Source organism: Cricetulus griseus, chromosome 2 (assembly GCF_003668045.3).
Source record: "Cricetulus griseus strain 17A/GY chromosome 2, alternate assembly CriGri-PICRH-1.0, whole genome shotgun sequence".
Taxonomy (NCBI): Eukaryota; Metazoa; Chordata; class Mammalia; order Rodentia; family Cricetidae; genus Cricetulus; species Cricetulus griseus.
In genome coordinates, this window is record NC_048595.1 from 202,855,963 (window position 1) to 202,879,751 (window position 23,789).

General features: G+C 41.2%; 1 protein-coding gene across 9 annotated transcripts; it reads left to right on the forward strand.

The window, feature by feature from the left end:
• The first annotated feature begins 15 nt into the window (after window positions 1–15).
• Window positions 16–23,594, forward strand: Brd8 (bromodomain containing 8). 9 transcript variants are annotated; one of them, XR_004768359.1, is made up of 23 exons: window positions 16–202; window positions 1,473–1,569; window positions 6,320–6,389; window positions 7,812–7,861; window positions 8,048–8,170; window positions 9,676–9,756; window positions 9,867–9,931; window positions 11,683–11,819; window positions 12,262–12,480; window positions 12,892–13,036; window positions 14,291–14,500; window positions 14,860–15,140; window positions 15,457–15,909; window positions 16,185–16,278; window positions 16,476–16,522; window positions 17,288–17,502; window positions 17,863–17,955; window positions 18,121–18,189; window positions 18,691–18,868; window positions 20,009–20,113; window positions 20,546–20,590; window positions 21,968–22,324; window positions 22,693–23,594. XR_004768359.1 is itself a non-coding variant. In XM_027400716.2 (22 exons), exons 1-22 carry the CDS (start codon window positions 184–186, stop codon window positions 22,750–22,752), a joined length of 2,856 nt encoding a protein of 951 aa, XP_027256517.1. In that variant the 5' UTR covers window positions 16–183; the 3' UTR covers window positions 22,753–23,594. The 9 variants fall into 9 exon arrangements, 5 of the variants coding, with proteins under 5 accessions (XP_027256517.1, XP_027256518.1, XP_027256521.1 ...); XR_004768361.1 differs by lacking the exon at window positions 14,291–14,500; XR_004768362.1 differs by lacking the exon at window positions 12,262–12,480.
• Window positions 23,595–23,789: the final 195 nt, after the last annotated feature.

A 23,789-nucleotide genomic window follows, 5' to 3' on the forward strand; every position in this document is an offset into this window, starting at 1 on the left:
CTTCAGCTGCTCTCCCTTGCCCTGGGTTAGTTTAAAAAGAAAAAAAACAAAAACTAAGGCTGACTTCTACTGGGGCAAACTGACCCACCCACATTACCCAGGAGGCCCCGCGAATGGACGCTGGTCCCGTATTTCCCAGAGTTCCCCGCGTCTTTCGCAGGCGTTGAAGACGTCGAAGCTAAAATGGCGACCGGGACGGGCAGTGAGTATCGTAAGCCGCTTTGACGTTCAAGGCCTTTGTAGGGCCGAGGCTCGGCATCCCATTTTCGTCATGCACAAAGGGAGTGTCCGAGGAGGGAGTTGTCAGAGACCTGCCTTCCGTGGCGCTCTCCGTCAGGGCCGTTGCCTGGGGTCTGAGCGTTGCAGGGATGAACGGAGGCTGGAGACGCCGCCGGGGCAGGGGGCCTTTGTGTGCTCGGCGCTGTCCAGGCTAAAGACCCTCAGCGTAAAGGCAGTACCGACTGGCCTGCCGCTCGCTTGTTTTTCTAACCAACCTGTGTGAAACAGTCGGAATGAGATCTGTTAACTGTGGGCGTTTCCTGCCGCCGGGGGAAAAATGCGTTTCGCGAATCTCCAGCCATTTTTTTTTTTTCCGGTTTCACTGACTAGCAGCCTTATGCGGGACGGCTGAGGGGAGGGGCTGGGGTGTAAACAAACAACTTTATGCAAAGGAGGAGGTGGGCAGTAGGAGCCGGTGGCCGCTGGGAATCTTGGGAAATAAGCTTGCGTTCAAACTGGAATAAAGTTATAAAACTGGGTCTTTAAGGAGATCCCCCCCCCCTTTTTCTTTAATTAAACGTAACACTGCCCCTTTTTTTGAAGCAGATCTTAAGGCCATGGCCTTTGAACAAATAAAATGTTCTATAAATGCGTATTCAGAGAACAGGTATCATGGCTGGTAGTGATTGTATTTTATTGGAATGATGAAAGTCAAGATTTGGTGATCATAAATAATTGGTGGTAGTAGTTCACTTTGTTCGAACAAGATTGAGATTTGTTTTGAGGCAGGACCCTGGCTGGCCTTAATCAGGCTTTTAGCTGTTCTGGGACTTAGAACTACCTCGGTGGTCATTTCTTTTTTGTTTGTTTTTGTTTTTCGAGGCAGGGTTTCTCTGTGTAGCTTTGGAGCCTGCCCTGGAACTCGATCTGTAGACCAGGCTGGCCTCGAACTCAGAGATCCACCTGCCTCTTCTTCCCCAGTGCTGGGATTGAAGGCGTGTGCTTCCCCCCCTCATCCCCCCACCCCACCCCACCCCTGCTGCCCAGTGGTCATTTCTGTTCTGTTTTTGTATTTTTTGAGGCAGGGTTTTTCTGTGTAGCTTTGGAGCCTATCCTGGCACTCTCTCTGTAGACCAGGCTGGCCTTGAACTCACAGAGATCCGCCTGCCTCTGCCTCCCTAGTGTTGGGATTGAAGTCATGCACCACCAACGCCTGCCCTCAGTGGTCATTTCTAAGTCTTCTTTATTCCCAGAGCACAAGCTGCTGAGTACTGGCCCAACAGAGCCATGGTCCATCCGAGAGAAGTTGTGTTTAGCATCTTCTGTTATGAGGAGTGGAGATCAGAACTGGTAAGAAATCTAAGATATCTGATTTCTTGGGCTGTAGTACTGAGTCTTTTCTTTTCTTTTCTTTTTTGTTTTTGAGACAGGGTCTCTCTGTGTGTAGTCCTGGCTATCTTAGAACTCACACTGTAGACCAGGCTGGCCTGAACACAGAGATTGCCTGCCTCTGCCTCCTCAGTGCTAGAATTAAAGGCGTGCTTCAAACTCCTCGCTGTGTAGCCTAGGATGACCTTGAACTCCTGATCCTGCTTCTACTTCCTGAATGCTATGATTATAGGCATGTACTGAGGCTTGGTTTTTGTAGTACGGATCAAATTAAGATTTCGTGCTTGCTAAATCAGCACTCTACCAACTGAGCTATATCCCCATCACCTTCAGGTTTTTTATGTGCTTCACAATATTTCCTGTCCTTTATTGTAGCCATACTGGTAATATAAAGTCATATTTCATCACCAGTTTTTTAAATATTTATTTGCGTGTTTGTATGTGCATAGAAGTGTAGAGGTCAGAAGGCAGCTTGCAAGATTTGTTTCTCTTTTTCCACCTTGTGGGTTCTAGGGATCAAACAAAGATCCAGCTGAGCCAACTCTTTGTACATTGTTGTTTTGTTTTGTTTTCCTCTGTAACAGCCCTAACTCACTGTCTTAGAGCTTTGTAGACCAGGCTGGCCTCCAACTCGTAGAGATCCACCTGCTTCTGCCTCCTGCATGCTAGGATTAAAGTTGTGCACTGCCACACCCAGCTTTGTTTTTGTTCTTAATTTTTATTTATTTTTATGAGCATTAGTGTTTTGGCTTCATGTATATCTGTGTGAGGGTATCAGGTCCCTGGAACTGGAGTTACCAGCCATGTAGGTGCTGGGAATTGAGCCTGGGTCCTCTGGAAAAGCAGCTAGTGGAAAAGCAGCTGGAAAACCTCTAAGCCCCCTCCTTTTGTTTTTTGTTTTTTTAAGACAGGGTCTATATATGTAGTTCAGGCTAACCTAGACATCCCAGTGATGTCCCCTTTTCAGCCTTCTCGCCTAGAATTACAAATTTGAGCCACTACATCTAGTTCCTTATTGTAGTTTTGATATGCATTTCTCTCTGTGTGGCATATTTTCATGTGGCCATATAGGCATTGTATATTTAATGGAGAAAGTTATGCTCAATTTTTGTCCATTTTTGATTTTTGGTTTTTTTTTTTTATTCCTTTCTATAATTGCATTATAATTCTTTGTGTATCTGGAGACTAATTCTTTGACAATTTAGAACTATTTCTCCTATTTTGTATGCTGTCTTTTTTTTTTAAGAATTCTTTTTAATTTATTTTTATTTTATGTGCATTGGTGTTTTGCCTGCATGTGTGTCTGTGTGAGGGTGTCAGATCCCCTGGACTGAAGCTACAGACAGTTGTAACCTGCCACATGGGTGCTGGGAATTGAACCAGGGTCCTCTGGTTAACTGTCAGTTCTCTTAACCACTGAACTATCATCTCTCCAGCCCCCAAGAAACATTTTTTTTTTTTAAGATTTATTTATTATGTATGCAGTGTTCTGCCTGCATGTGTCCCTGCCGGCCAAAAGAGGGCACCAGACTACATTACAGATGGTTGGGAGCCACCATGTGGTTGCTGGGAATTAAACTCAGGACCTCTGGAAGAATGGGCAGTGCTCTTAACCCATGAGTCATCTCTCCAGCCCCAAGAAACAATTTTTTAGTCGTTTATTTTTCATGTGTATGAGTTTTGCATGCATGTATAAAAAATTATATATATTTTTGTTTTTCGAGACAGCGTTTCTCCGTATTGCTTTGGAATTTGTCCTGGAATTTGCTCTCTAGACCAGGCTGACCTCGAACTCAAAAAGATCCACCTGTCTCTGCCTTCTGAGTGCTGGGATTAAAGATGTGTGCCACCAAAGCCCGGCTTGCCTGCTTGTATATTATCTAACATGTGTATTCTAGAAGAGGGTGTTACAGGAGTAACAGATGGAGTAAGAGGTTTTGAGGCACCAAAGAGGTTTTGAGGTGCTGGGGATTGAACCAAAGTCCTCTGGATGAGCAGCCAGTGCTCTTACTATTGAGCTATCTCTCCAGCTGTCTTTGCACTGTTTTGATTAGTATTGTTTACAGCACAAAAGTTTTGGAAACATTTTTTCAAGGTAGGGCCTCTTCTATATAGCTCTGGCTGTCTGGAACTCTGTCGACCAGACTGGCTTTGAACCCAACAGAAATCTGCCTGCCTTTGCCTCTCTAGTGCTGAGATTAAAAGCATAAGCCACCAGACCCAGCCAAAGGTTTTTATTTCTATTATACTACTTTAGTTTCTTCTGTTGTTTTGCTTGAGAATTGTCTAGGAAAATACTTATTTTGCTTTTTTTGTTTATTGGCTTTTACTATTAAATTTTTTACTACCATTGTTGTTTTGTGTGTAGCAGTGTTTTGCCTGCATGTATGCATGTGTACTATGAGTTTGCCTGGTGCCTTTGGAAGAAGTCTTGCTGAAATGTCTTTAAGTTGGTTATAAAGGTTTGTTTTTGTTGATAGCCTCCAAATCTTTATGTAGCCCCACATCATCTGATCTTGTCCTCAAGAATTTTTACCTCTGTCTGCTGTTTGTTGGGGTTATAGGTATATTCTAACACACACTCAGTTAGATATTTCCTTTCTCTTTTTTTGAGACAGGGTTTCTTTGTATGATCCTGGCTGCCCTAGAACTCTGTAGACCAGGCTGGCCTCAAATTCACAGAGATCCATCCACCTGCCACTGCTGGGATTAAAGGCGTGTACCACCACCTCCTGGCTCAGCTAGATAATATTTTAATTACAGAAAGTTGTGCATAGATTGGTTCCTACCTTTTAATTCAGTGGCTATGAACTTGGCTTTGTTGCTGTTGTTATTTTGATTACAGATATGTATGGTAATACTGTTCAGTTTTTCCTCTGTCAGGAAGTTAGTGAAGAGGTTTAATATAGTTATAGGCCCTGGTTGATAGAAAAAGCTCTTAGGGGATTAGTTTGGTTTGGTTTATTTTGGCATGGGGTTTCACTTTGTAGCCTTGGCTGCCTGGTCAGCCATATAGATCAATACCTGGCTTCTTTGAGGAGAAGGGTGGGCTGGAGACAATGACAGGATCTCTTTATTTAGTTCTGGCTGGTCTGATACTCATTGTGTAGCTCAGGCTAGCTTCAAACTTACCATAGCTCTCCTGTCTCAGCCTCCTGTTTGTTAGAATTAATAGTATACATTATACACAGTGAAAAATACTTCATAAAATTTAAACAGCTGGTACATGCTTTTAATCCCAGCACTCAGAATTCTGAAGCAAGGGGATCTCTGAGTTTGAGGCCAGCCTGGTCTACAAAGTGAGCTCCAGGACGGCCAGGGCTTTTTCACTGAGAAACCCTGTCTCCAAAAAACAAAACAAAAAGTTGTGAGCTTTTAAGAGCTATTTTTTTTAAAAAAAAAACCAGTTACGTTGCTTTGTTTTTGTTTTTTTGAGACAGGGTTTCTCTGTGTAGCTTTGGAGCCTATCCTGGCATTTGCTCTGTAAACCAGGCTGGCCCCGAACTCACAGAGATCCGCCTGCCTCTGCCTCCCGAGTGCTGGGACTAAAGGTGTGCACCATCAGTATCCAGCTAGTTATGAGTTAATAAAGGTATTTAAATACAGTTTCATGATGAGGATTAAGTGGCTCAGAAGGAACGACGAGAGTAGAGGTGTGGGCTTCTCAAAAGGAGTCATAAAAGTAAGATATACCAAATATGGGTACTGGTTTCTCGAGGGAGAGTGGCCATAAAGCTCATTTTAAGAATCTAGTTGGTCTGGAGAGTTAGTTGGCTCAGTGGTTAAGAACACTGGCTTAACCAGTGTTAAGTTGGTGGCGCATGCCTTTAATCCCAGCACTCTGGAGGCAGAGGCAGGCAGATCTCAGAGTTCAAGGCCAGCCTGGTGTCCAGAGCGAGTGTCAGGATAGGCTCCAAAGCTACACAGAGAAACCCTGTCTCAAAAAAAAAAAAAAGAAAAGAAAAGAGAAAAAAAAAAAAAAAAGAAGATCACTGGCTGCTCTTCCAGAGGTCCTGAGTTCAATTCCCAGCAACCACATGTTGGCTCACAACCATCTATAGTGGGTCTGATGCCATCTTTTGGTGTAAAGTCGATAGAGCACTCTTATACATAAAATAAAAAAATAAACCTTAAAAAATTAATCCTTCAAAAAGGATTAATCTAGGCTGGGCATATAGTTTGGCTATATAGTATTTGGCTACATGTGAGACTCTGGATACATTTAAAGATTTTTGTTGCATTTTAATTTATTGTGCATGTATGTGCATATAGGTATATGAATAACACTGTGAATGGTGAGGAAATCAGAGAACAAATTATAGTAGTTGATATTTCTTCTTCTACCCTGTGGATTTTGGGGATGGAGTTCAGATCATCAGGCTTAGAAACAAGTCCCTTCACCCACTGGGCTATTTCACTAGCCCCTGAATTGCTTTTTATATAGTTGTGTCATTTTCCATTGTCAGGTATTCCAGAACTAGAGCTATAATTTTGGTGGAGCACTTACCTAGTGTGCATGAGTGAACCTGTTTTTTATTCTCACACTGAAAAGTAAATAGAGTTAATGATAAAGGAAGGGTGTTCTACAATACTCCAGTGGCAATTCTTTATTCTATTGTGATCTATAAATTCTAAACTTGGAACTCCCACATACCTCTACCACCTGTATTTTTCCTGTTTGATATATAATAATGCTTTTCTCATTTTGTAGGGTGTCAGTTAGCAGAGCAATCAAGCCTTTTGCAGAACCTGGGCGACCTCCAGACTGGTTTTCTCAGAAAGTAAGTTACCAATCAGATGTTCTTTTACACTTATGGGAATATGAAATTGGTTCTTTATGAGGCTCTGCCTTGTTACTTACAAGGTTTTCTGTATCATGAAGGGGGGAATAACTTACAGCATTAGAGACTGGGTGTAGTGGTACATGGCTGTAATTCTAGCAGTTGGGAGATAGGCAAGCTCACTTTCTAGACTAGCTGAAACAAGGTCTAGTTTCTTTGAGTGATCCTACTTCAAGTAAGGGTAAGACTGATTGAGGAGGATTCCCAGAGTTAATCTTGGGTATCCACATCCATGTGTGCACACATGGATGAGCATGTGGACACAGACACGCCGCACATTAAAATAAAAAGGAGTAAAGGGGTCTGGAAAGAAGGTTCAGTGGTCAAGAGCACCTAATGCTCATGCAGAGGTTCCTAGCACCTGCGTCCAGTGGCTTGTAAATACCTGTAACTCCGGACATCAGTACCTTCTCTGGCCTCTGAGAGCTCATACAGATATACATTCAGAGGTATAAATAAAAAATAAATGTTTAGCCAGGCGGTGGTGGCGCATGCCTTTAGTCCCAGCACTCCGGAGGCAGAGGCAGGAGGATCTCTGTGAGTTGGAGGCCAGCCTAGTCTACAGAGCGAGTGTCAGGACAGCTTCCAAAGCTACAGAGGGAAACCCTGTCTCGAAAGAAAATAAAAGTTTAAGTAAAAATATTTTAAATTAAATATTTAAATTTTATATTTATTTTTAAATTTAATAAAAATAAAAAACTTAGCTAGACTGTGGTGGCACACACCTTTAATATTAGCACGTGAAAGGTAAGTGGTTCTCTTGAGTTGGAGGCCAGTCTACTCTACAGAGTCAGTTCCAGGACAGCCAAGGATTCACAAAGAAAGCCTGTCTCAAAAACAAAACAAAATTTTAATATTTCAAAATATTTTAAAATTTAAAAACAAAAGAAAATACCATTTTTTTCTTTTTCCCACTATTTGCTAATCTGGGGTGTGTGTGTGTGTGTGTGTGTGTGTGTGTAAAAAAGAATTACAAACTTTTTTCTAATTTTTATTGAGTAGTAGTAGTAGTAGAGAGAGAGAGAGAGAGAGAGAGAGAGAGAGAGAGAGAGAGAGAGTGTGAGTGTGTGTGTGTGTGTGTGTGTGTGTGTGTGTGTGTGTGTGTGTGTGTGTGTTTATGTATCCCTGGCAGTCCTGGAACTCACTATGTAGACCAGTCTAGCTTTGAACTCAGATCCCTTGTCTCTGCCTCCTACCATGACCAACTAAACTACACAGTCTTCAATAGCTTTCTTCACTTAGTCTTATTCTAATTGTTGAAACTTGGAAATCTTGTTTCTTTCCAAGTTTGCTTATCACATTTTCTTTTTCTTCTTTTTTCTTTTCATTTATTAATTTATTATTATTATTATTTTTTTATAGCATTGTGCTTCTCAGTATTCTGAGCTCTTAGAGACTACTGAGACTCCAAAGTAAGTATCAACCCAGGTACCCATCTGTTTAGTTGGGAAGTGTTCACTATGGAAATATATCGTAACTGGACAAGCAAAGTATGGAAGATATTACTTATGATTAAATGGTAGAAAAGGCTCAAAGAATACAAGTAGAAACAAAGATTCTTTTACTTAAATTTGGATTTATTGTTTGGTTTTCCACAGACGGAAACGGGGTGAAAAAGGAGAAGTGGTAGAAACTGTTGAAGATGTTATTGTTCGGAAATTGACTGCTGAGAGAGTTGAGGAACTAAAGAAAGTGATAAAGGAAACACAGGAGAGATACAGGTAATTATCAAATGACTTGTGGGGTGGTTTGAAAGAAATAAAGGCTGACTTCTGGTACACCCAAGAATTTAGTTGTTTTGGCCGGGCATGGTTGTGCGAACCTTTCATCCCATCATTCCAGAGGCAGAGGCAGGCAGATCTCTGTGAGTTTGAGGTCATCCTGGTCTTCAAAGTGAGTCCCAGGAGAGCTAGAGCTGTAGAGAGAAACCCTGTTTGGAAAAGCAAACAAAAAAGAATAGTTCTTTTTTGTTTGTTTTGTTTTTTGAGACAGGGTCTCATTGTATAGTCTTAGCAGGCCTGGAGCTCATTATGTAGACCAGGCTAAGAGCCATCTTCCTCTGCCTCCTATGTACTGTGATTAAAGGTGTTCACAGAGCCAGCCACAAAGAAATTTTTTTAAGTTTTTTGTTTTTTTAATGAACATTGGGGTTTTGCCTGCTTGTATGTCTATGTGAGGATGACAGATCCCCTTGAGTTGGAATTACGGACAGTTGTGAACTGTCATGTGAGTGCTGGGAATTGAACCCAGGTCCTTGGAAGAGCAGCAGTGTTCTTTACCTCTGAGCCATCTCTCCAGCTCCCACAAAAGTTTTTAAAATAGCAGATTAATAAGTTTAGTTAAACTGGGTGGTGGTGGCACACACCTTTGATCCCAGCACTTGGAAGGCAGACAGATCTCTGAGTTTGAGGCTAGCCTGGTCTACAAAGTGAGTTTCAGGACAGCCAGAAATACACAGAGAAATCCTGTCTCTGAGGGGGAAAAAAAAAAAAAAAACAATTAAGGCTGGGTGTGTTGTGTATGTCTATGTCAGCTACTTGGGAGGTTGAAATGGAAAGGTCACTTGAGACCACAAGTTCAGGCCAGCCTGTACCACATAGCAAGGTCTTTGCTTAGAATGCAAGACAAAATTGCTGTACAAGCCTGACAGCCTGAGTTTGATCGCCTGAACTTGTGTAGAAAGCTCTGGGTGTCCTAATTTAGAGTAGGTGATGATCAGGCAATCCAATGGCAGAAATGAAAGGGACCCTGCTTGAGTCGAGGTGGAAGAAGAGAACCAATCCCCCAAATTTGCCCTTGACCTCATGTGCTGTGAAATGTGGCATGTGTCCACCTGGAATTTTACACACACTAATCATTTTTGAAAAAACAGTATGATAGCTTATGCTTGTAATTTCAACACTTACTTGAGAGACCAAAACAGGAAAATTTCTTTTTTTTTTTTTTTTTTTTGAGATAGGGTTTCTTTGTGGCTTTGGAGGCTGTCCTGGAACTAGCTCTTGTAGACCAGGCTGGTCTCGAACTCACAGAGATCTGCCTGCCTCTGCCTCCTGAGTGCTAGGACTAAAGGCCCGCGCCACCACTGCCCAGCTGACAGGAAAATTTCTATAAGTTTGAGGCCAGTCTGGGCTCCAGAGTGAAACCCTGTCTAAGAAAAGAAAAACCAACCCAGAAGCTTAACAAAAATCACAAAGAGAACTGCAGTGTCTCTCTTTCTGTTTTATAGGCGGCTAAAAAGAGCTGCAGAACTAATTGAAGCTGGGCACATGGATAACAGACTGGATGAACTTTGCAGTGACATTGCCATGTAGGTTCCGTCTGTGCTCTATGCCAGTTGGCACAAAACTTCCTATGAGGGCAGTTTTGAACTATGGGGACGAGCTAGAACCAGCTAATGTAACTCAGTTCCTTCTTTAGGAAAAAGAAATTGGAGGAGGAAGAGGCTGAAGTAAAAAGGAAGGCTACAGATGCTGCATACCAGGGTAAGCCAAGTCTAGTGCCTCTGCTAATACTTGACCATATAGTGCTACATGCTAAGGACAGTTGACTGTTCTCATAGATGAGTGGGTGACCATTCCACTATGGAAACTTAGCTGTTGATTAAGATAGGCGGATCTCTGTGAGTTCGATGCCAGCCTGGTCTCCAGAGTGAGTGCCAGGATAGGCTCCAAAGCTACACAGAGAAACCCTGTCTCAAAAAACAAAACAAAACAAAACAAAAAAAACAAAAAAAAAAAGGCTTTTATCAAAAGGAGTTGTACTGTACCAGTAGGCTTTCAAAATTATCAGAAACCTACACCTGTTAAGTTCACTCATCCTTTGTGTTTACCATACTAGTTTTTGTCTTGTCCTGTGATTTCCTGGATCAAGCAAAATGTTTTAGGCTCCTGACTGATCTACCAAGATGGTAGGGCAGTTCAAACTTTCCCTCCCTAGCCGGGCGGTGGTGACACATGCCTTTAATACCAGCACACAGGAGGCAGAGGCAGGCCTGGTCTACAGAGTGAGTTCCAGGACTGGCACCAATGCTGCAGAGAAACCAAACTCTGTCTCAAAAAACCAAAACAAAACAAAAACCTTTTCCTCCCTTTCTCTAAAGTTGCAGTATCTTTGAATCTCTGGAGCAAACTGTCAGTAAACAGAAGAATTATGCGTATTTATTGTTTATGCGTATTTATTGTTTGCATGTACACAGAAACTCTTTTTAAAAAGGCATCTGGGTAGAGGATGTAAAATACTGACCTTGTGGCCTTGCATGTACGAGGCTTAGTCAATAGCTCCAACAAACAACTAAAAAGAAAAGAAAGATTCTAGTTATCTCTTTTCTACCAGAATAAATCACCCATTAATGCCCAAGAAGAAATACTTAGGAAATGAGGTTTCTTTATACTCTGTAGGTAGACAGTTTACTTGTAGGACTCACAAGTTTGATAATGATATACTGAACATAATTTAAGGTTTTATGTTTTTACTTTTTTTATTGGTTTGTTGGTGGGGGCACAGGTAAGTGCCATAGTGTGTATGTATAAAAATCAGAGGACAAGTTGTGGAGGTCCATTCTCTTCTCCCACCATGTGGGGTCCCAGAAATTGAACTCAGTCTTGTTAGCATGAACCTTTACCCACTGAACCATCTCACTGGCCTTAATTTAGAACTGAGATGCCAATAAAAAACAAGCCAAACATGGAGCTCTGGGCATTTGGGAGGCTGGGGTAAGCTGATTGCTTTGAGGCAGTCCAGTTTACAGAGTGGGTTCAAGGTCATCTAGTGCTACATTGTGAGACTCTGTCTCCAGAAGAGAAAAAAAGGAAAGCCAGATGTAGTGGTGCTTGCCTGTAATTCCAGAATTTGGGAAATGGATGCAGGAAGGAGGTGGAATGAAAAATTCATCTCAGTGAGCCTTTGGGTCAGGTGGGGCAGAAACTTAAGTGTTTGCAAATGTAAGATAGACTACATGGTATGAGCCAATGAGGTCTTTTCCTCTTTTTGAAAGCAGACTCTTAAGTTGCTGAAGAAGACATTGAGAAGTTTGTAAACCATTTACTACAACAAGGACCCTTGACATAGTTAAGTAGTTAATTTGTTCAGTGTGAGAATTGCCCTTAGTTTGAAAAAATTAAACTAAAAAAAAAGTAATAAAACTTCTAATCTAGACTTATAATGCTTCTTATAATAGTGGATAATTTCACTCATTTAGTCCTGAAAATTTGGTCTCTATTTGCCTATGTTCTAGCTCGGCAAGCAGTAAAAACACCTCCTCGAAGGCTACCAACTGTGATGGTCCGATCGCCTATAGATTCTGCCTCCCCAGGAGGTGATTATCCACTTGGAGACTTGACTCCAACCACTATGGAAGAGGCTACCTCTGGGGTAAGTATATTTGCATTTATTGAAATTGATTTGCAAAGGGACAATAAGCCAGCAGAGAGCTGAATAATGGGAAACCACTTTTTGTCTAGAAGCAACTTCTAAAAGCATGAAGGACTTTGACTTTCTGGTAGATAGGTAAAAGACTATGTGAATTACTTGTAAATGTATTTAGTCTTATTAAATTTCTTCTGAAGAAATAGACCATTTCTTAAATAAAATAGCAATAGTGTTTTAAGGAGTTTGAAAATAGCAAGTTAGATGGAATGATTGGGTTGTGGGTTAGAGTGAGTGGAAGAGAAAATACTATGGGAAAGAAGTATAAACAGTTTCTGGGTATTTCCATTCAGAACTAATAAAATCATAGACACACTAACCCATCCGGATTAGTAGGGAACCTTCCATAGTTTGAGAAGTCAGATAAAGGTTCTCTGTTGTCTCTTAGGTAACCCCTGGGACTTTGCCGAGTACCCCAGTCACCTCGTTTCCTGGGATTCCTGACACCCTTCCTCCAGGCTCTGCACCCTTAGAAGCCCCCATGACCCCAGTAACAGATGATTCACCCCAGAAAAAGATGCTTGGACAGAAAGCAACTCCACCCCCCTCCCCTCTGCTGTCAGAGCTCTTGAAGAAGGGCAGCCTCCTGCCTACTAGCCCCAGACTGGTATGGAGACTTCTGTGGGTGTTTGAGAGCTGTGGTGTTTTAGTACTTGGAAGGGAATGCCTGGGCCCTACAATATGACCTGGGGAAAACAAAACAAAACAAAAAACCAGGAATGTCCTAGTTAAAGGTTAACTTAAAAAAAAAATGCATTAAGTTTGTCCTTGGATCCTAGGGTATCTGAACAATAATTATTTGTGGTTTTCTTCCCCCAGAGAACTTTTTGTCACTAAATTCTAAACATTAGAGTTTCCCTTCTATCTTGAATTATTTTTGTGGATACTAAGTTTTAGTTTCAAGAAGTTTGTTTGACCACTGGAGTGTTTTGTTATTGTTGTTTTTTGTTCGTTTGTTTTTGGGAAGTGGTAGTAAAAGAGCTTGAGTATAGCCTTCACCTGTGTTCTTCCTTGGTAGGTAAATGAGAGTGAGATGTCTGTGGCTTCTGGCCATCTGAACAGCACAGGTGTTCTCCTGGAGGTAGGCGGGGTTCTTCCCATGATACATGGTGGGGAGATACAGCCAACAACCAGTACTGTTGCAGCCTCCCCTGCTGCCTCAGGTAAGTTACTGTTCATGCTTTTCATGTTTATTATAAAGAAAATAGTCATATATTTAAGGCCCAATTACAGTTTTTAGACTTTGCTTTGGAGCTAGTTTTTCTATTAGACAACATAGTGTTTGAGATCCATTCCATATGTAAAATATTGATAGCTCTAATTGATCACAGTATAGGTGTAATAAAAGGAACAATAAAGTTAATAGTGAAGCTATTTCTCTGTGCCTTGCAAAATGGGAAAATATGCCTAAGAACCCTGAGATTTATAAAATAGGGGAAAGAAATTTAGAACTAGATATCTGGGCTTGAATCTCATGTCTTTCATAATATTGATTTTGTGACCTTGGATAGATAACTATTGAGACTTGGTTTCCTTTTTTATTAATGGTGGCAGTATATTAGTGCTTGCAAAATTGTGGAAAGATAATAGAGACTCTAGAGATTAGAAACTAGAGACCTGGTTTGAATCTCAGACCTAGCATACTATTGGTTTTGTGATCTTGGGCAGCTTAACTATATTGAGACTTAGTTTCCTATTTTATTAATGGTGGCATATATACTTCACAGGGATGTGTTAAGGATTAAATGACATAGAAAATGTGAGACAAAAATAGTAATAGCATGTAATTGGGTGGGGTGTGATGGCACACGCCTTTAATCCCAGCATCCTAGGAGGCAGAGGCAGGTGGATCTCGGTGAGTTCAAGGCCAACCTGGTACACGGAAACCCTGTCTCAAAACCCAAAATAAAACACATTGATACTTGATTAAAGATAATTGATTTATAGAGTGCTCAACTTTAGCAGAAGTGGCAGGGTTTTTTTTTCTCACTTTTCTTTTTCTTCCTTTTTTTGTTTTTTTTTTGTTTTTTGTTTTGTTTTTGTTTTTGAGACAGGGTCTTGATATTGAGGTCAGGCTGTCCAGGATTTCACTTTGTAGCCATGGAACTCTTTGTTCCTCAGCCTCTTGCCTGTCATACTAGTCATTTTATTTTATTGTTGCTTATTTTTCCTCAGAGAAAATAACTACTTGTTTTTAATATATACAGTGTATAATTGGGCACTTGGGATCATAGCTTGGAGGAAGATTTTTAGAAGAGGTTAAAGAAAGTAGGGGTGTAGTTATGAGTTTATTCAATACAGGAGTTACTTTCATTCTTTGAAACTATAAACAAAATTCTTGATTAAGTCCTAGAGTGGCTATTGCTTCTTGTTTATGTGCTTTCTTTCCTCATTTTGTGTACCTCTTTGTCTGTTAGGTGCTCCCACTCTTTCCCGGCTTTTAGAAGCTGGTCCTACACAGTTCACCACTCCTCTTCCTTCCTTCACTACTGTTGCCAGTGAGCCTCCAGTTAAACTTGTGCCACCCCCTGTAGAGTCTGTGTCCCAGGCTACCATTGTCATGATGCCTCCGCTGTCAACACCATCCTCTGCTCCGGCTGTCTCCACTCCTGAAAGTGTAGCTCCAGGTTCGTCCCTGACCCACAGGACCAAACTTTAGTTAGAGAAAGTTGACCAAGAGCATTGTCTCCTGTTTAGATGCTTCTCTTCTGTTTTCAATAGGCTTAAATCATCTTTACCCTTAAAAAAGCAAGGGTCAAAGTGGGTGGGTATCTTTTGAGTTGGGTGGGGAAGGTTAAGTGTAGAAATATAAGCAGGCTTGAGAGCGTATTCTCACCTTACTTTGAAAATAAAATGAAGGAGAAGAAAACATGGGCAGAAGTGAGTTTTTTACTTTAGGTGTCTACAGCTCTGGTGTGATATCGGGGTGGTACCACACTTAATAATGGATAAGCTTCTGAGTTGCTTCTTTCTTCTTGTTAATTAGTGAATCAGCCTGACACCTGTGTTCCCCTGGAAGCTGTCGGGGATCCACATACTGTGACTGTTTCCATGGATAGCAGTGAAATCTCGATGATCATTAATTCTATCAAAGAAGAATGTTTCCGGTCAGGGGTAGCAGAGGCTCCTGGTGGATCAAAGGCTCCAAGCATAGATGGGAAGGAAGATTTAGATCTGGCCGAGAAGATGGATATTGCTGTGTCTTACACAGGTGAAGAGTTGGACTTTGAAACAGTTGGAGACATCATTGCCATCATTGAGGACAAGGTAACTATTTAACAAAATACTAAAACGTCTCCCAGGTACTACATAGACCACCCTCTTCTTCCTTTCTTTGATTTGCCTAGTAAGAATTATTTAACTGTACTTTTGCCCATTTTCGTTTTTGTAGTCTGATGTACTACTTACCTTCTCTGCCATCCCACTTGCTTGTTTGCTCAGCACAAGTTTCTATCCACTTGTTGCTTCCACTAAATGGTAAAGGTAGAGAACATAGCTTTAGACTCAGCATCTAATAAAGTACTATGAAATTGGGGGATGTGGGCTTTTTCTGTATTCTCAACAATTTGTGTATTTTGGGCAGGTTGATGATCACCCTGAAGTCCTGGATGTGGCAGCTGTAGAAGCAGCACTGTCATTCTGTGAAGAAAATGATGATCCGCAGTCCCTGCCTGGCCCTTGGGAGCACCCTATCCAGCAGGAGCGGGACAAGCCAGTACCTCTTCCAGCACCAGAGATGACAGTTAAACAAGAGAGGCTAGACTTTGAGGAAGCAGAAAACAAAGGAATTCATGAACTGGTAGACATCAGGGAGTCAGGAGTTGAGATTAAGGTGGAACCTGCAGAGCCAGAGCCAGGCATGTCAGGCTCAGAGATCGTAGCTGGAGCTGGTCCAGTCTCAAGTATGGAGCCACCAGAACTCAGAAGTCAAGACTTAGATGAAGAACCTAGAAGTTGTGCAGCTGGAGAGATTTGTGAAACAGATGGTTCCAATGGGAAAGGCGATGAGATGCCACTTTCATCTGTGAAGACAGAGGTATTTAATATGACTGGGCTGGGAAGAGGGGAAGGAGGGTTATGACTTAGGCAGCTTAGGCCCTTGAATTTCTGAGTCTTGACATATTGCACATACCTAAAGCCACAGGCTGCAACTAGTACTATACTCACCCTATCTTGAAAAGGTGATCGTTAAAATATTAGACAATAGAACTTAGGATTTCTTCTATGGCCTCATTATCATTGGAGAATAAAATTATGGGAGCAATAACAGTGTATTAGTAATTAGAATACTTACTCTTTTTTGATCTTCAGGCATCCCCTGAAAGCATGTTGTCTCCATCACATGGCTCAAATCCTATTGAAGATCCTTTAGAGGCAGAGACGCAACACAAGTTTGAATTGTCAGGTAAGTAAAGGATAGGAACTGTGTATCTAACTTGAAATCTTTTCCTTTGGCTTCTCAGGGTTTGTGGGTTGTGGGTAAGTAGAGGAGTAGGACAGGACAGCATGGAAAGAAAGGAGAGCTGCAGGGAAGGAGCATGGTCCACAGGAAGGGGAAGGCTAAGGTACAAAATCTTCAGGTAGTCTTTCTCTCCTCTGCAGACTCATTGAAAGAAGAATCAGGGACTATTTTTGGAAGCCAGATAAAGGTATTTCAGACTTTTCTTTATTCTTCTTGTCATATGACTAGATTTTCCCACACTACTGTCTTATTAAATGAATTTTAGTAAATTCATATCTTCTGGTAAAACTGGTAGGAAGCTGGATGAGGAAGTAGTAGTAGACAGTAGTAGACAGTCTGGCCTGATGGGAGTACAGTAGCAACATGTGCTTCCCTGTGAGAGCTATAAAGATCACGTAGTTTCTCTGAATATAGTGCACAAAGAAATTTTGATACATCCAGAATGACTCAGAGTGAATAGAGGCACTAGGAAGAACATATGGGGAATCAGGTTACAATTTAGACTATTGAAAGAAAATTATCTGGTTTTGTCTTAGAATTACTAAAGTAATAGTAACAGATTTAAAGCAATATGAGGTGAGCTTGCTCCATCAGCAAAGACATGAAATAAAACGATTTTTGATAACTTTGTACCCAGGGTCAGAGTTCCTCTCAAGAGCAAGGGGAAAGAAGGAACGCCTCTTAGCTTAGTCTTAAGTAAGTAGCTTTTTTTTTTTTTTTTTTTTTCCTTCCTTTAAAAAAGATCCTGGGCTTTATTCTTTGTCCAGGTTCTAAATTACTTTATCTTACTTAGTCAGTTAAGTAGAGGGTAGTATAAGTGATAGAGGGCTCAGCACCTCCCCAAAAAAGTGTGAGGCCATTTCTAGAGCTAACCTAAAAACAGATCTCATTTAATAATGCTTTACTAGGTAGCTTTGCTTGCATTTGTTGACTAATGCATACTGTGTCTAAGGATGCTCCAGGTGAGGAGGAGGAAGAAGATGGAGTCAGTGAAGTAGCTAGCCTAGAGGAGCCTAAGGAAGAGGATCAAGGAGAAGGCTATTTGTCTGAAATGGATAATGAACCCCCTGTGAGCGAAAGTGATGATGGCTTTAGTATACATAATGCCACTCTACAGTCACACACACTGGCAGACTCTATCCCAAGCAGCCCTGCCTCTTCACAGTTGTGAGTATTGTGATTCTTTTTCTTAATTTTTAGACATGATCTCATGGGCTGGTGTTCAATTCATACTGCATAGCTGAGGGTGATCTTGAACTCCTAATTCCCTTGCTTTTGTCTCCCAAGTGCTGGGATTACAGACAGATTATAGGAGTGAACAACTGTAGGGGTGTTGGGGGTGGGGGCTGGTGTTTTGGGGCATTGAACTTTTGAATGCTAGGTAAGCATTTTACCATAGAGCCATACCCTAGCCTTAATTTTACTTGTTATTTTCCCTTTCTCGGCTTGAAATAATTAGTTGAAGAGAAATAGGACTTTTTTTTTTTTTTCTTTTAATGCTTAGTAGCGATCCTGTGTCTATTTCAGCTCTGTGTGTAGTGAAGATCAAGAAGCAATTCAGGCTCAGAAAATATGGAAGAAAGCCATTATGCTTGTATGGAGGGCTGCAGCAAATCATAGGTAAGCAGGCATTACCAACTCCTCATTATTGGCTTAGGAAATTATTTGAGTAAGCTATGAGACTGCTTATGTTGGTGTTGGTTCTAAGTACCTTCTGCTGCATAGAATAAATTTTCTCCTTTTGCTTCTGGAGAATAAATCAATGATAAACCTATTTTTGGACAGATATGCTAATGTGTTCCTGCAACCTGTTACAGATGACATAGCACCTGGCTACCATAGCATTGTGCAGAGGTAAGTCATAGTCTAACTAACACACCTGACTTATAATTTGTGTAGACTTAAGTGAATATTTGCTTTAGGTAGTAAATTTAAAGCAAGGATGTTTTGTTTTGAGACAGGGTCTCACTATATATAGCCCTGGTTGGCCTGGAACTCTATAGACCAAGCTAGCCTCAAAGTCACAGAGAATGAGTAATCCCTGCCACTGCCTACCCCATGCTGAGATTGTAAATGCTAGGGTTAGTGTTAAACTGACCATTGCAGTGGCTAGTTAGCATTAATAGTCTAAAAGAATTAACACCTTTCATTACTTTTCTTGATGCCTGTTATTCAGAGTGGCTTATGGGGGGATTTGAGTACATGCTTTGGGATAGTGGGTTGGCATTTAGATCTTGGTAGCAAATACTGAAGGTATATGTGAACAGGACTATATAGTGATACTGTATTCAGAAATTCAAGTGACTCCTCCTCCCCCCACAGCCAATTAGCTCTGTTTATATATATTTTTTTTAGACCTATGGATTTGTCAACAATTAAGAAAAACATTGAAAATGGACTGATCCGAAGCACAGCCGAGTTTCAGCGTGACATTATGCTGATGTTTCAGAATGCTGTTATGTATAATAGCTCAGACCATGATGTGTATCACATGGCAGTAGAGATGCAGAGAGATGTCCTGGAACAGATCCAGGTACATTGAGGCTCATTTTGTTTTCAGTAGGGACGAAGAATTCACTTTTGGTTGTAATAGGCATCAGGAACACAGATAAGTAATTTTTTTTTTCTTTTTTGCTTATGAAGTTGTATAGGTTTTATCAGTTTGATAGAAGAATTATGATAGAAATTAAAATGAATTGAGTTTTTGTTTTTTGCTGCTGCTGTTTAGCTCTTGTTGGTAGGGATCTAAACTGTTGTTCCACTTGAGCTGCCCAAATACCTTACCACTAAGCTACATCATGTCCCCACTGTACCCAATCTATTCAATTTGGGAATCAAGCCCAGGGAGAGATTCATGTATGTTAGACAGGCACTGTTCCATCTAAGCTATATCCCTAGCCCCTTCTGAAGTAGTGTTTTTGTTTTTTGTTTGTTTGAATCTTTTGTTTTTCAAGACAGGGTTTCTCTGGCTGGCCTGGAGCTCAATTTGTAGACCTCATGTTGGCCTCAAACTCACAGAGATCCACCTGCCTCTGCCTCCTGAGTGCTGGGACTAAAGTTGTACGCCACCATGCTCAGCTGCCCTTCTGAAGTTTTAAAATTCAGTTTTTATTTTGGTTTGGTTTTTGGTTTTTCGAGACAGGGTTTCTCTATGGCTTTGGAGGCTGTCCTGGAACTAGCTCTTGTAGACCAGGCTGGTCTCAAATTCACAGAGATCTGCCTGCCTCTCTCTCCTGAGTGCTGGAATTAAAGGCGTGTGCCACCACTGCCCAGCCTGAAAATCAGTTTTTAAGGGGTTAATGTTCTTTTTTAATTACGTAAAATATCCTGGCACATGTACTCAACCAAAAGAGTGTGTAATCCGTGTAATCCCCGTTTATCACAAAAGTCTGCTTTATTCTTATAGTTGTCTCACCACACACCCTTTATGATGCTGACTTTGTTAAGTCTGCCAAGTAACTTTAATTGCTAAAAGGTCTTTGGTTTATTTTATTTAAAAGGTACTTTTTGCTTCTAAATTCTTAAGGAATAGCTAGAATTAAGCCTTTAAAGTAAACCAAGAAGTATTGAATAGGAGAGTTGTATATAAGTTATAGTCATAAAACCTGCAGTATAATGGTTCTTTCCTACTGGATTAGATCTTTGTGGCCAAACTTTTTTCTTCTCCTTATAGCAATTCTTGGCCACACAGTTGATTATGCAAACATCTGAGTCTGGAATCAGTGCTAAAAGTCTTCGGGGGAGAGATTCTACCCGAAAACAAGATGCTTCAGAGAAGGTAAGGAGACAAAAATGAAGTCTAAAGCATCCAGAGAGCCTTCAGTTACTCTAATATTGCTAACCTTCTGCAAGCCAGTGGCATGCAAATAGATGTTAGAATGGGGGTAGCTTACTTCTGTCTAACTGTTGAAGAAATCTGCTGTGACTGAGAGGTCCAGTTAATGGGAGAGAGTTTGAGCTGAGTGAGTGAATTATTAATCCTCTAGGAGAGTGTTGTCTGGTGGGGGATAAAGCAGCTCACAGCATTTGATGACTAGCTCCTATGGGGTCCTATGGCAGGTGGCTGTGGGATCTTTCTCCTCTTTTTCTCAAGTTGGACATTTTTGTCTTTGTGCTGTGTGTGTGGTTCTTTTGTCTCTATCCTGAGTTTTGGGGTACCTGTGACCGAGTTTCTGTGGAACCTGATCAGTATTTGTTTGTCCTCTAACAGGACAGTGTCCCCATGGGCTCTCCTGCCTTCCTTCTCTCTCTCTTTGTAAGTATTGAATGGCTGCAAGGGGTGATGTTGCCAGAAAAATTCTCAACTCCTGCTGGGCCTGGGTGGCAGAGGGAAATCCAACATGCAGACTGTGGCAGTGTCTTGAAATTCTTTTTATCCATTGAATAAGAAATTCTTTTCTTCTGCATTCTGGTCTCTTTGCATGTGTGTGTATGTGTGTGTGTCAGAGGGAGGGGGCTGGGGGAACTGCTGTAAGATCACTGCACTGAAATATGAAGTGTTCTTGGGGTAAAGACCTAGGATGCACCTGCTCCTCATTTCTTGCTTCCACCTTTTACCAGTTCTTATGAGTGGAAGATAGCTCAGAGCAGCACCTGCTGCTTGGCTTTTTAGCAGTATTGGTAGATATTTAACACACACCTTTCCACTTCCTCCTAACTAAATTGAGAGACTCCACAGATAAACCCTCACTAAAAATTAAGCTGGTAAAGGTACTTGCCATGGGAGTGACCTGAGTTTGACCCACAGACCCCAATGAGAGTGGAAGGAGAGAGCTGACTCCACAGAGTTGCCCTCTGAACTCCACATGTGCAGCATGGCACGTGTGCTCCTACACAGACCTCACACGCAGGAGTGGTAATGTTTTTAAAGACTTTTTAAAGATCTCAGTAGCAGTGACTACTGGATGCAATAATAGCTGGTGAGATTATAGATAAACATAATAGATCTAGCCAAAAGGCTTTTATTCTTTTGCTCCATAAATTAAATGACTGATTCTGTTCATGGTAGAGCAGTGAAGTAAGGGACAAAACATGCTGAAAACTACATGGTCTTAAGATCATTAGCTAACCTTAATTTTCTCCTCTATGTGATAGAAGTAATAATGAGTTGAGGGCCAGGAGGATTGCCCGCAGGATCACTGCATGCCTAGGCTGTGGAGTAAGACCCTGTCTCAAAAAAAAAAAAAAAAAAAAAAGCAGGAGGGAGTACTAGAGAGAGGCACAGAAGTTAAGAACACTTGATGCTCTTGGAGAGGATCTGGGTTGGGTTTCCAGCAACCACATGGTGGCTCACAACTGTCTGTAATTCCAGTTTCAAGGAACCCAAAGCCCTTTTCCAGCCTCTGCAGGCACTGCACACTTGTGGTGCAAGTATACACATACAGGCAAAACATTCATACACATTAAATGAAAATAAGTCTTTAAAAAAAAAAAAAAAGAAGACAAAAGAAAGAGTAAGATTGAGGTACCTGTCCAGCCTACCTCACAGGGATGTTGTGAGGATAAAATAAGTTATAAAATTAACTTGAAAAAAACTATTAAAACGTTACACAAATGCAAGGTGTTATTTCTATTCTTACTGTTGGCTGTTGGCAACTTATGTTCTAAAAATTTTTTAATCCTTGCATATTAGAAATACAGAAATGGTCCGGCCCAGCAGAACTGTTCACTAGTTCATCTTGCCTGTAGACCTGTACCACAAAGAGAACACTGTGATCTCTATTCTTTCTTATTGGCCTGCAACAGTGACTCTGGATCCTCATTCAAGTGGCTGGCTATTGCAAGGCCGGTTAATAAGATCTTTTATCTATGGAAGACAGCAAAGTTTTGCACAAGAGGAAGGAGCTGGGCTACAGGGAGAGAGCAGCAGATGGAAAGAAGCCTGATTGTCCTGATGTCATGGAAAACAACTGTCAGGAGGTGCTAGGGAACTAGTGCCAGGGTCAGTCTGCAGGAAAGGCCTTTCTTATAGGGACCAGCAACTGGACAGGTATGTTAGCCAAGAGCTTCACTACCCTTTCTGCCTCTCCCACCTTTCACTTTCTCTTCCTGTTCTTTACACACAGTGTGGACCTGGGTGGGATGACTGGTAGTCATTCTGTGGGACCTCAGATGAATTTCAAAGACCCTTTGTATTGGCATGAAAAAAATGCTAGTCTTAATAGTTACACTCACAAAATGTCAGGTGTTCTTTTAGCTACTCTGTGGGAAAACAAAGTCCCTTCCACTTCATACCTTTGGTATTCTCTGTAGATTCTTTCCCCCAAGAAATCAAATTCCCAGCATTCCTATTGTATGTTGTCTCTTAACAGGTAACCAACTCACTCATGTTTCTTTCCTTTCTTTGATGTTGTTTAGGATGGGGGAACCAGGGGACGCCGCTGTGCCATTGAAGCAGATATGAAAATGAAGAAGTGAAGCCTCAGAGTTCCCTCTTTGAGCTGAACCTGAAATAGAAATAAACAAGATATAGCTTGGGCTTGTGGGCTCAGGTCTACACTTGATCTTAGTCAAAAGGCTGAGAAGCAGTATGGGCCCAGAAGAGAAGGTTCCTGGGTCAAATGACATGAGTTGAGAAAAATCTCTTTTCAGAGAGTTGGAGTAGCACAGTTGCCCGTTTTAGGGCAAAAATCATGGGCTGTGTTAGTGCCCTAATGTGTAGCTAGAAGATTGTAGCTTATTTGTATTATCTTGTGAAGTGTACAGACTTTTTAAAAAAATAAACCTGTGACGTGTGTGTATATAACAAATAGAAGGAAAACTTTGGCCTTTGGTGTGTGTCCTTTGTGTTTGAAATGTGTTTTCTTCACCATACCTAATCATATATGGGGATAAGATTGTTAGAGCTGAGAAGTGGTCTTATAAGCTGTCTGCTGCAACTGAGAAGAGGTGAGTAACCAAGACTGAATTCATAATTGTGTGAATTAAGTGTGCAATAAGGGCTATTGGGGTTTTCTTGAATGTTTGGGAAACGTTAAGGTTTTCAGGATCTAGTTCATATATAATTCCACAGGGATTAGAGTATGGACAAAGGTGGCAGAATATTGTCAGGAATGTTTTGTGCCAGGACTGACAGCAAATGCTATCAGTATTTCTATAGGTAGAACTCTTGTACAATATTCTTTTGTTTTTTGAGGTGGAGTCTCTGTATTTTGACAAGGCTAGAGCTCAAAATCCTCCAATTTCAACTTCCCCCGTAGCTTGGATTACAGGTGCATGTACCACATTGGGCTAAGTGATTTAAAAAAAAAAAAAAAAAACAAAACAAAACCATGCACACACAAAAAAACTTATTGTTAAATTTATTTATTTATGTAAAGGTTTATCTCTGAGAGTTGGGAAGTTTAGGGCTGGGAATGTGTTTTGATAGTATAGTGGTGCAGCTCTCAGCTAGTGTTCTTGGCAATCTCCAGTGCTGGGGGAAGGAAATCACTGGAAAACAACATGGTGGCACA

Excerpts from the sequence above, each read along its gene's own strand:
- Brd8 (XM_027400716.2), top strand. Across the intron at positions 9,932-11,682 it reads TACAGATGCTGCATACCAGG|CTCGGCAAGCAGTAAAAACA; the intron begins GTAAGCCAAGTC and ends CCTATGTTCTAG. Across the intron at positions 15,141-15,456 it reads TTGCCATCATTGAGGACAAG|GTTGATGATCACCCTGAAGT; the intron begins GTAACTATTTAA and ends TATTTTGGGCAG.